Below are 13,416 nucleotides of genomic sequence, written 5' to 3' on the forward strand. Positions count from 1 at the left end.
GCTCCGAGGTGTTTTTTTGTTGTTTTTTTAATCAAAGTGCAAAGCTCTTTATATGTAAAATTTAGAGTCTCTGGAGAAAAAAAAAAGGAACTTGCGCTATGAAAGATATTCTATTTCTACATATGTACAAACAAATCAAATGTACAACAAACAAATGCATAAAAAATGCATTACAGACATCACTAGTTATACCTTAGCAGGGAAACAGTATGCTAGAAACTTAACAAGTTTGATATATTCCAACAAGTTCCCTATTTTGTTTTCATGAAAGTGAACGAAAGATGGAAAGTTTAAAGAGACAAAAGTTGAAAACAGCAGCATAAAGTGGGTTTAGTAGCATGAGCAGCTCTTGATTACACATCTTCAAGATTCTTTGAGGTGTCAGAAAGTTTTTATTAGAAACATGGAACTGTCAAGCTCATGAGATAGTTCATAAACCCAAAAGAAGCTGCCAGTAACCAGAAGGCAGTACCAGATATCAATGAATTTCACTGGAACAGCCTCCCTATTCTTGCTGTCTGTGCAACCCCAGAGACTACCTCCTCTTTCCTAGTGTTAATTATTTTGATTAATTTGATATTATCTCAAGAAGCAGCTAGGAAAAAAAATACATTATACATACACACACACACACACACACACACATGTATCTTTTCATTCCCTTCATTAGTAAGCCATTTTTCCCCACATCATTTCCTCTGCCATCTTCTTTTGCTCTAACAGTTGCTCATCACAGCTGGCAGAAATAATGTACTTTCACCTCACTTTCCTGGGATGAAAAATCAAAACACCAAAAGCAAAACACTAAGAAATGGAAAATGGCTTAAACAGTTCTCCTCAGAAAACAGTACATTTAAAGAGGATGCCGCATCCTCATCTTTTATTATTTATTTCACCCCATCTTTATATTCATTAATCCAGTGGTCTCACAGAGAAGACCAACTAAACATCAACAACACTGTGATGAGACACACAGAGTGAGTATATGCATATAGGAGCTAAATAGATTCTGTCTTCTTACAGCAATCCAGAACAACAACTCAGAATCCTGAGAGACTTTTGATATTTTTGTTAAAATCTGATTTTTTCATTTTATATATATATACATACATATATATATACAAAAGTCGTTCAGAATGCACTAAGGATGACTGCTGCAATAGAAACACATGTTTCACAGAAATGCTAAACTACAGTTACTACTTAACTATGCTACAGCTAATCAGGAAATATCAATCTAATAACCAATATTTTTAATATAATAAAATAACCTTCAGAAACTGTGGCTGGATTATCAATGACAAACAGTCAAAACCATATTTAACGGGGGAAAAAAAGACAGACATACTCATTACTCTATTAAGTTTTTTCCAAAGTAATCTTTCTGTTATAAGGGAAAAATCTTGGTATGGCCTAGCCTCAACTTGATACACCTGTGCACAATCTATCACAAACTTAAAGTATTGTTCACAGTATTGATGGAATAGTCTTTTTTTTCTTTCATTATTCATTAGTGCTACAGCTAAATTGTGATTGTCTGCTATATGAGTGCACTAACCAGAAAAAAAAAAAAAGTGAGAAAAAGTGGGGTATTCTCCACTTGGCCCTAAAATTTAGAAAACAATAGGATAAAAAAAATACCTCCATGTAGAACTTCAGCCTCCACATTTAAGAACAACCCACCTACATTTTAGCATTACTTGACCATGCAATCGCTCTCTCTCTCCAGCATTGCAAAAATGATTGCACTGTTTTCAAACTATACTCGCCTTTACAGAAATCACTCCTCATCTGTCTGCACTGTGTGGCTTTCAAGCTCTCCTAACAGGGAGAGGAAATCCCTATCCTATGTTAGGGAATAAGTGAAGAGATGTGTGCTTGTTCCCTGGTCTGTGTTTTGTTGGAGGCCTTCAGAAACCTTTCATGTATTACTTACAGAGGATAAGATACTTTCAATTTAACAAAATACCAATAGTTGCAAGCATATAAAAACTTAACAGAAGATATGGACACTAAGCACTAACATAGATAAAATAAACCCAACACACCCAGCTTTCTTTGGTATAATCTTTGTTCTTTAATTTCCATTTAAAAGCATGCTTAGAAAAGTTGCACTTTTTTTCAGCACTTAAGAGGGAAACAAGAACACAGATTTGTATTTATTTCTTCCCATTTCAATAGCATAAATCTCGAAACAACACATTTTTCACTCCATCAGAACTACAGACAGTGTGATTTTATTACCTTTCTTGCAGTTTGTTTCTCCACCATGGTACTATCACTGTCAGAATTTTCAATGTGAACTGTTTTTGTAGACCCAAATTTGGGCATTTTATGGCTGTTTAGCTAGTTGTATCTTGTATTATGGGGTTCATTATGTGTCTGAAAAAGAAAAAAAAAGGAAAAAATACACATTATGTAAAAATATATATTTTAAATGTTGCTATAAGAAAAAATATCATAGATGTGAGTGTAGATTCCAGCAGAAGTAAACAGTGCTCTCAAGCAGCAAACTAACCTCACAGCTGGCCTCTAGCACACACCATTTGGCCACAGCTCCACTCTTGGCATAAAAACTAAAAGGCCTAACACAAACACAGCTACTAGTGGAAACAGGGTCATATCAAAAAAAACACCATGTCAGCTGGTGAACTGCCTCATCCCTCCAACTTACCTCTTTGACAGACTTACTGCTTTCAGCTATTTGACAGTTCATAGCTGTTCAAACCTTCATTTCATTTTTAAGAGTAGCAGGAATGGGAGAATGCACGAGATCGTTTCTAGCAACACTGTGAATGAAACAAGCTCTCCAGTCCAGCAAACTGACATGTCATCTATATAAAATATTTCAGAAAGAAGGTCAGGTCTTGATGATTTGTGTTCCTTTCTGGTAGGACACAAGACATGCTCCCTCTTCCTTCTAAAGCTTAGGCCTGAGCCTAGGAATCCTAATTTGTATTGTTTAGCAAACTAATTACATAAGCCATCACTATGGCTTTAGATACTACAGTATCTAAATCTCTAGAGCTCTGTCATGTTTCATCTCCAGGGCACGCCAAAAAGGTGTCATCAGTGTTTCACATAATTAATTTTCATGTTAGCTTTGACTGCACTTTTCTACTTAAAGAAAACGCAAAAGGTGTCTACCAGGGAAAGCCACGCTGTCATAAAAACCTACAGCAGAGGCATAGGAGGGGGCTGCTCTTCTTCATTTCCAGCCCCGCTAGCAACAGTCAAGGGCTTTTCAGTATTATTTATTCTGCATCTTGTTAGAACTAAAGTTGTAAAAGAAACAGACCAAAATATCCTGTCAACACACTCTTAATTTTTACAACACATAGAAATCCATTAAGTACTGTGATAGTTCAGCAAAAGAAACTTGCAAGCTGTATCTCTTCTGAGTAAGAGAGGAGCACTAACACTTCTCAGGGCTCCATGGCAGTGAGGCAGCTGCCAGCACAGCAGCTAAACGTAACAGGAATAAGCAGGGCAAACCAACTCACTACTGTGAGTAAAAGGCTAAAGAGGAAAACAGAGGAAATGAGTATGCTAATTCAGAAAGAGAGAAATCTGTACTGAAAACACGCATTTGACTAGGAGAAATTCAGGAGCTCTTATTTTCAAGCCTCCAAATGCACAGTGCAGGTTCCCACTCATTTTTCCCAGCTTTAAGCATCCAAGAGGCTAGGCTCCCTACATGGCACTCGTCACCAACTCCCAAACTCACAGAGAGAGCTGGAGCTTAAATAACACTCAGAAACCTTTCGCAGCTTGGGGTGAAAACCAAGAGATCCACCATGAATGGAAGACAGTGCCCGCGGGGCAAGGCTGAAAGGTGACCCTGTGCTCGAGAGCATTTTAAAGCTATTGAGGTTTTACGAGTTGTTTTGAACCGATGAATTTTGAACTTTACCAGGGCTTCTGGGGCCACACTCAGACTGAATCTTGCAGTAATTCCATACTTCAGCCAGGTATTGTTTTGCGTATAACTTTTCCATTGTTGCTCTATAATAAAATTTTGCAATTACCACATAAAGAATTAGTTGCTGTTACAGGAGAGTAACACCAGTTTGGCTGTACATTGGTAACTGACAACTGAGACTACAGTTCTTTCCTTGGAAAATGACTTGGGTGTGAGGAGGGGGGAAAAGGCTCTGCACAATAGCCTAAGCTTCAGATTCAAAAAAGTGTCTATCTCTCCTACCATCCACCTCCCCCAAAACAAACAAAAAACGGATACAGACCTGCACTAAGGGACATTTTCTTAGAGAATACTTGGTTATGCTAAGTATTGTTGTACATGAAAAAGTAGCACAAATTTTTTAAAACTCTTCAAAATGGCCAGTCCAAAAGCCACAAAATTAGGAAATGCAGCACGAAAGTTTGTTCCTTGCCTTCCCTTCCCCCACACTGAGTATTTTACTTTTTTAAAAACCACAAGCTTAAGAAAAACAGGAAAAGCTTCATTAGAAGCTGTCCCACACACAACCTGAACCTTGTCTTCACAGTGATGCCAACAGGCAAGATACAAAATACATAAGTTGCTCTTACCCAAGAGCCCCCGGCAGCGCAGCCCCTGCGCCCAGCAAACTGCCAGCAGGATTTGGGAAGCCCTGCCAATACGGAAAGCGACCGTTCGGCCTCGAGGGGCACAAAAGCCCAGCCCACGCGGCCTTTCTTGCTTTGCTTTTTGTAATTCAGTGGCAATGACAGCAAAGACTAACAGTGCCATGGAGGCACCATCCTCAAATCAGTTTCTTGCAGTTTTTAAAAACATTTCTTAATCCCAAGCGAAGCAACCAGTTAGTATCTTCACAAGCAGCAAACCAATACTGTGTTGATCAAGCCATATACAGAGTGCCACCGTAACAGTAAATATTCCTAGTTTTATAGATTTAACAGAAAACACAAGGCAGGTCTGCTTTTGCTCAGTTCTGCCCTCAGCCCCTCGCATCAAGGCTTTCAGTTGCAGCAATTCCCCGCTGCTATAAATCATGTGCCAGTCACAGCTTTTGAAAATAAATTTCATTTCAGAAAGTTTTGCTCATAAACTGGAATTCCAACTCATCAGTTTATTCTGAGGTCCTGTAAATTCTTCCTGTCATATTCACATACATACATACATATATATATATATATGTGCGTGTGTGTGTGTGTATGATCACTAAACAGTTGAACAACATTTAAGTACAACCCAACTCCCTGGAACAACCTCCATGCGCTCCTGCTTTGCTTCCCTCCTGCCTTTGTCTGCGGTTCCCCAAACCCTTCTGACACTAAGGGGCCAAACTTCATAAGCTTAACAGAGATTAGATATAGCTTAGGCTTGGCTCTTCTTCAAAGTTCGCCTCATCACTGGGGGTTGAATAAGGCTAATTGAACAAGAGTTCCTTGTTCATGAAGGGCATGGTCTTCCTGTGCATCTTTTCAACTCTTATCAGACAGAAATAATTTATATTAAAAATGAAAGCTGGAGGTATCATTTGGGGTTAATGAAGATTTTCTTTTTAATAAATTTTAAGTTAAGGGTATTTTTAAATAATAAAATTATGACAATTATAGTTTTAAATAGCCAAATGTAAAGGATAAAGAAGAAATCACGGGATGTTTGCATTTCCTTCGCCACGTGATCAAATTTAAACTTGCTCAATCTTTGACTCCAAAATATATTTTCAAGAGAGAACTGCTTCAGAATCTCACTAAAAAGTAGTATCACATATCGGATTATTAGAGCAGAACCATCACAAACCAGCAGACAGCACGTGGAAATATTTCCAGTAAATGCTCTATGTACCATGTTGCTGTTTCACAATACCAGGGTGGAATAATTTTAAAATGGACAAAAACACTTCAAATATTTGAGAAAAAGTGATCTTTTTTTGAGTGGCAGGTTTTTTCTTTTGAGAGAAATCACTATAGTCAAGAAGACAAAGCAAACAATTCAACCCACAACCTTGCAAGTTCTTATTCCAGTGACTTTTACTAACACTAGAACTTTGTGTGTATTTGCATGCAGCTCGGTGCAGTTTTAACTGATGTCCTGACCAGAGCCACACATTTGCACTCAGAACAAGACCATAGGATGTCATCAGGTTCTTGAGGGAAAACCTAGATCTGTTGGATCCAGATTTGTTCCTTAACACAATGACTGGTTCCATGTGAAGCTTTGATCATAGGTAGTGCTACTAAAAAAAAAAAAAAAAAGACAAAGAAACATTTAAATACGAAAAGTTAAACTTTTTATTGAGAGTTTTTGGGTTCTGCAATATAGGATCAAAGTGGCTTTTCAATAAAATTATAGAACCTGCTTTCTACTAATGAAACTTCTCTGCATAAAACAAAATCAGGTATTCTGTTTGCATCTTTGGATGCACATTTAGTGTTGGCTACCAAAAATCCATTACATGAAATACTATGTTAGCTTTTCTCTCAAGCATTTTTCATATCACACTAACATTTCTCATTTTCTCCTTAAAAAAGGACACAAAGATAAGAATTCTGAAAAATCTATAAGCAGTGAATAAAACACTAGGATTATATATTTTAAATAGAAAATAAGGCAATTTAGGATATAACTCACTGCAAAAGACTAGCGCTGTAATAAACCCCTAATACCAATAACTTATTATATTAAATTTACGTAAACTTACATATAGCATTAATAAAAGGGCATAACTTCACATGTTAGAAAACAAACAAAAAAACACTATGCAATTCCTGCTGTATCCGACCAGCTGCTGCTGTTATTGCTCAGTCCCTGTAAATGCCCATTTCCTCAGGAACTGAGGCCCAAGCACCTATGCCACAAGCACATATGACTCACCGATGACTTTCAAGACACCAGATGAGCTTGTCTGAATCTGATGGCGACAGCTAAGTTAAGCACTTTAAAAAAAATCCTTACGCTCACTTTCCATGGCAAAAGGCGGACAGAGGAGAATAAGATAACCAATAATCATTGTTTCTTCCAAGAGAAAGCTTCAGGATAAGCTCCACTATAGTGAATATGAGAGGAAACGAAAAAAAAAAAAAAGTATGTGATGGTCCTAATAAACCACCTCTCTCCCCAGTTACAAGGAAGAGTTTAAGTAGGAACTTGCATATTCCTGGAGTCAATCAACACATACAATCAATACACACAAACCCATAATCCATTAAACTTTGTTTGCTTTGCTGGTGCTCCTAGGAGAACATCTCTCCTTTTTGCCTTAGAGTAGCTTCCAAGCTGGCTTTTGGCTTACTTCTGTGTTCTGCCATTTGCTGTTCCCGTAACACAAAGTTACCCAGTGCTTAGGGAGTTTTTTCTGGGAGCAGTCTGCAGCTAATCTTGAAAGTTGGCTGATGGACATTAGAGCAAAGCAATGGGGCATAAGACTGAATGACTGTGATAAGAGCAAGAGCAGATGGGTAATTTCCAAGACACTGGCTGCATTTATCCATCCATATCTGCATCTAGAAGAAAAGGGACCTAGCAGAAAGCAACCTTCTTTACTGTTTCTGTTATTTTTTTTAGAGCAAAAGACCTAAAACCCAGTCTTTTGAGATGAGTTTACTGCTGACTAAGAAACCATGGCTCAACTGTACAGATTTTTTGCTGTATTTTACAGGAGTGCTTTAAAATAGCAGAGATTTTAGAAACGGAAAGAGGTGACGGTGATTAGTCCAAGAAAATTAAACTTACAAAAATAACAGCTAAGGCTACATGGGCATTAGCAAAAAGTGTAGCATATCAGAAACCTATCTGCGGAGTACAAGCCATGGTGATAGAAACTCAGCATTTCCACGAGTCACATTCAGCAGCTTTGCTCGGGACTAGCTCTAGTGCAGTCCCGTGCACTAACTGCTCCCCAAGGACTAGCACATTCAGCACACTCCCAGAGAGTATCTTTTGGGATAGCTTTTTATCGAGAGGGATCCAGCTAGTGGTGTGAAGTCATCCCACAATGAGAACTGATCTATAGCAAAGAGAGGTGATAAGGACAGTCACTGGAAAGGTCTACTCCTGGTCCAGATTCAAACACTGATGGAGATACCCCCTGGAATATTTCCACAACTGCCTCACCCCGCAAAAATTGGTCTCTTTCAAGTTTATTTAGAAATGCCTGATCAGATCTAGAATCTCAATGGGATTAAACATCAATTATGGAAAGAGTACAAAGGATTAAAATCCACTGAAATTGCAGGAAATAAAAAGAAAACTATATGGGCGTAGATTTTAAGCAAAGATGTCAATTCCAGTATGTTTCAAACTCTTTAAATCATTTTTTCCTTACCAGGAAAGCACAAGTAACTTGTTTACTTCACAATAAAAGCATCCTTAGGCAACAGAAGTTAGAGAAGTGATTTCTTTCTAAAAGGAACTCTGACGTTCGTAGTGACAGTTGAAGCACTAGGATGGGGCATGTAGCAACATCTTCATTTTTCTTCGTCTTACAGAAACCATTAGTTGCCTCTACACTGACAGTTACTCGGCTGTAACTTATTGCTGTAGAATGAAACAGGCCCCAGCGCAGGCTGAGATGCCTGCATTAACTCAGTCCAGCCCCTGCACTTTTGATCTACAACATCTAGAAAGCAAAAGGGGCTTGAGGTGGGAGGAAAAAATTAGTTTGGGGTGTTTGGATTTGGGGTCAAGGACACATCAAGAGGACTCTGGGACTGTGGCGAAAGAGACTATCCAGACCTGAGCATGCAAAGGTGCAATGTATGTTAGGAAGGCAGGAAGGTATGACAGTTTGGAGACAACTCTGTTGGATTTGTAAGTTAAACAATACAAAGAGCCTCTGTCTTGCTTTCTGAGATTTCCCTGGCAGGAATATTTGTATTTTTATCCTTTGAATGAGTACAGCTTCAGATTAACTAAATGAAGGAATGTGACTGATGAGGAAACAGCAGAGAAACTTAAGGGAACAAGTAAAAAGGGACTGTGCTTGAAAAAGAAGAGCCCATGATCGGCACATTCTTTTTTTCTCTAGAACACAGAACACAAACCAAAATTCTTAAATCTTGCTCTTCCTTTACTCTCAGGAAATACCTGTAAAAACAGCACAAGCATCCCACCTCCATGTCCTCATAGTTTAAGAGAGGATGACAGACTACAGTTGCCAGTAATCTGTTGTCCATTTCCCTTGACTCCTTGGAAAGACTTACTTGCAAAAATGAAGGTGCCAACACTATTGATGTCTACTGGGAATGCCAAGATGAAGGCAGAGAATTGGGACATTGCCCAATACTTGTACTATGTTTGCCTATAAGGGGAGAGCAGCACTTGGGATCCCAAACCCTTCTGAGCTTGACGGGGGAGCTGGTGGGTGTTGCAGTTTTTCAGCTCTATCAATATAATGGCAGTCAGGATCACTTTTAAGAAGTGCCAGGAGGGGAACTAGAGCCTGAGACAATGTTCTGCTCATTCCGATCATTGTGACGATTTCATCCCTCAGCTTACTTTATTCACCTATCCAGTTATTCCTTCCATTCTGATCTCATACTTTCTATCTCTTCGCCCAAAAGACAGAAGATTCAGATCCCAAAAGAACATCTCTCACATAAGAATTATCATTTCACTTCACGGAATGCTCAAATATTCTTGAGGCATCTTTACTTCTCTTCTAGCCAGAAAATTTGCAAGTTCACAGAAAGGAGAGTGGAAATCAAGATTAACTTACGAAGAAGCCTCCCCTAAAGCATTTTCTGTATATAGCTCAGTTCAGTAAAGTGAAATAAGATTCCTCCCAATGGTGGCCAAGCCTTTTTCTCTTTCAGTAGGATAAGATGCCAGGCTGCCACAGAAGACAGCTGTTTATATAGTAAGCCCAGCCTTAAAAATGTCATCAGAACATTACACAAAGTATTTTAAAAATTCAAAACGAGTGATGATGGTAGCCACAAAAGTTTTAGTCTCTGTGCCAAGGTTTTCAAAGCAGATGACTGTATAAACATAATTATTCAATAATCCTTGTAGTTTGTTTGATCTTTGTAATGGAGACAATAAAAAGCTATTAAAGGTGCACCTTCCTTTGAACCAGAAACCTTTAACTATTTTTGCTCTAAGTCCTATAAAAACAAAGTCACATGGATCACATACAAGACAAAAAAAAAAAAAAGACTTTCTCCCAAAGCTATTAAGCAAGCAAAACTGTTGCCAGAGTCTGGCATCCTCGAAAGTGGCAAGCACTATCAATTCTAAGCAGGATTACTGAACAACCAACTCCCAAGGTGTTGAAGTCAAAATTGAAGAGGCAGGAAATGTATATGCTAACACACATTTTTCCAGTAGCTTGTATGTTAAACATACAGTTATATTCTACTAAGCATACACCCAAGTACATCCATACAGGCAAGCCTGGCTGCTACTGCAATTTAGGAACATACTGTTCTTAAAAAAAAAAAAACAAACAACAACAACAAAAAACACCTTAAACCAGAGCGCACTTTGGTAAGAGAAGATTAAATAAGAGACAGCAACTTTCTTTGTGCATGTTACGCTATTTAAAACCAAATTCTAAAATCATCACTTCCTGTAGCTCGTGATCACTCAAGGCCAGGAAATAACAGTGAACAGAACAATTTTTGCACACATTGTGTCTTAACGAAACTTGCAATTCTGTTCTTGAGCTGTGTATCAGCAAATAAGTTACTGAACACTGACTTTAGGTAGCACCAATTCAGTCTACCTGGGAGAACAGAACCTGAACGATACATGCAGTGACTTTTACAACACAAATGTTCTTGTGATCTTTCATTAGGAAAATACCCATGAGCCCCTTTCACATGGGACAGACACAGTCATGTTCATGCAGGTGCCACTGTCCGAGTTACGATGGAAGAGTCAAGATCCAGTCTGCACTGTGAAACAAGAAAGGTCTAAGGCAACAGCGTCTGTTACTGAACAAAGCGCAACCACAGTATCTAGTGTGGACATGAATCATGAAGTTGGCAGGTTTCACAGCCTCTAACAATAAAATACAACAAAATTGTTTTGATCCAGAAGCAGGGAAGTGTAATTCATTACAATTTTCCTTCAGAATTTGCACAATATTTGAGATGACAACTTTGTCCTAGAACATGTAAGACTGAGATCAGTTTTAATGCTTTTTTCTGCTATACCTATTTTGCAACCTCAGGAAAACAAACAAACAAACAAACAAAACAAACAAAAAAAAACACACACACACCTTTTAACCTTCCTTCTCCTCTGCAGTTCTCTCTCCAAGATTTCAGATGATGCAGCAGAATAAAAGGGGGTGGGGAGGGAAGCCAGCCTGACACAAACTCCCTTCACAAATATCTGCCATGAGAAGACTTGGACATGTATTCTGGAGACTCCCTAGATCCAAGCTAATACATGAAACAGACTAGTAGACTGAGTATTCTATCAGAACCTATTTTTACAATTTGGTTTGAAATGTTTAGCTAACTGAGATCAAGAAATACAAACATTCTACAAATCTTTCCACAATAACAAAATACTGGAACTTCATTTTATAAAGATGACCTTAAACAGCAGAGTAGGAAAGAGCAACTACTGCAACTACTCAGAATCTCCAGAACAGCTTTTAATGTTCTCTGAAGTACCTACTCACAGTGTGCCAGACTACACTACACAGGGATAGGATAAAGTCTCTGAAAACATCTGACACTCAGGCAGCAAGAAATACTTTCCAATACTTCAGCTGGAACTCACCACTACTTCCTACCAAAATAAAGAATATATCTAATAGTCTAGGAATTTCTAGTAGGAAGAGCAAAAAGTGGGAGGACATACAACTTTTTCCTATTCAGAAAACAAACTTTAGAGGAGTTCTGGTGTATCTGCATGTATAGCACTTTGGACTCCAAACGCCTTCAAATGTGTACTGTGAGAGCCTAAGTTTATTTGCACTCGGTTTCAAGTTCCACAGATCTCACAGTACTTTTAGATTTATTTCAGTGCTGACAGTAGCAGTAGACTTGTCAACTCTTTCTATTAAATACACTCCTTAAAAGAGCATCACTGAAGCCTTACTCTTCTGATTGATTCTTAACAAGTAAAGCATTATAGTTTTTAATTGAACATGTTCATTAGAAGAACACAAGACATTTATTGCTCATAGAAATATAAGTTGGAAAGGCATCTGGAAGTCATTTAAGCCCCTCTGACAACTCAGTCATCCTCAATTCTCCGTTTATCTTACAGAGGGTAACTTGAATTTATCACTTGATCAGAACAAATAACTAAATAAAAGGATGTTTAGGAAACAAAAGCCTTCCTATCCTCTACTAACTGAAGTACATACAAAGCATACAGCATGGTTCTACAAACAGTACATCACGAGAAAGAAAACTTCAGCCCAAAAAGAATTTAACTTGCAAAATCTTCTTCACATGTTGAAAATACTACATATCAATGCATCTGTTAGACTTGTCCTTTAAGAGAAAGGACTTGTTGCTCATGTCACATCTCACCATTCGAAACATACCCACATCACCTCCTTGGTGAGGTCCTTGGACCCCTGCAATGTCCTCTGGCAGCTAGACTTAGAACAAGAACTGAAGTTTCTACTGAAGCACTGCAAGACATCTCTCACATCACACACTTTCAACCAAAACTGCCCAATTTACCTGTCACAATGAAAGCAACTCACTTCCAAGCCTGTGTATATACTATATATATGCCTGCCTATTTAATATCATACAGATTTTTAGAAATCCTTGGATTTAGCTAAGCAAGAGTCATTTTCTGAGTATTCCTTTTGAATTGAATTACAAGTTTGCCCATTAAAACCCCTCCTGAAATATTTATTTAAATAGCGGTCCAGACGGAAAGTGGACTTCAACTTTCTCAGATCATTCTTACTACTGTCAGTGAAAGGCACATTCAAGGCAAGTTGCAAGAAATTCCCAGTCAGATATGCCTGTAGAAAGTAGCTTCATTTGCTTCCAGAACAGCATCTCATACTATGATTCCCTGCCTTTTTAGCTTGCCTCGAATATTGCCTTGTTAAAAACAAGAAAACTTGTCTTTAGCACAGACACTGTAAATAAAAAGGAGAACTTATCCTGGGACAGTAAAAATGACACGGGACTTAACTACCCAAAAATCAAAAATGGGAAGAAAAGTTTGGTTTCCCATTTTTGACGTTTCTTTTTGTCTGTCATACTAAAAGTGAAGAAGAAAAGAACGAAAGGCACATACTGCTGCAACAGTCTCAACAAAAAAATAAAATGCAAAGGAAAAAAATATTATGTGTTGGGACTCAGAAGCATACACTTCAGAGGAAAATCACGGGTCATCACAATCAAGGACCCACTATCAATGACAACTTTGAGTTTAGAATGGAGTGGTCATCCATTAAAAGCTCAGGCAGAACAATAAAATAGACAGAATAGGGAAAAAAAAGAAATGACTTGAGTCATCAGCATGGAGACAGCATTTAA

At 38.2% G+C, this 13,416-nt stretch overlaps 1 protein-coding gene across 1 annotated transcript in view; it reads right to left on the bottom strand.

The window, feature by feature from the left end:
- The window catches only part of ANKRD12 (ankyrin repeat domain 12), a 39,074-nt gene extending 36,680 nt beyond the window's left edge, over positions 1-2,394 (bottom strand). Inside the window, exon 1 of the mRNA XM_010211751.2 lies at positions 2,245-2,394. Within this exon, the coding sequence (XP_010210053.2) occupies positions 2,245-2,331 (87 nt within the window). The 5' untranslated portion in view covers positions 2,332-2,394. The remainder of the gene's footprint in view (positions 1-2,244) is intronic.
- Positions 2,395-13,416: the final 11,022 nt, after the last annotated feature.

Source organism: Tinamus guttatus, unplaced genomic scaffold (genome assembly GCF_059628265.1).
Source record: "Tinamus guttatus ecotype Peru unplaced genomic scaffold, ASM5962826v1 Tinamus_guttatus_pri_ptg000203l, whole genome shotgun sequence".
Lineage (NCBI taxonomy): Eukaryota > Metazoa > Chordata > Aves > Tinamiformes > Tinamidae > Tinamus > Tinamus guttatus.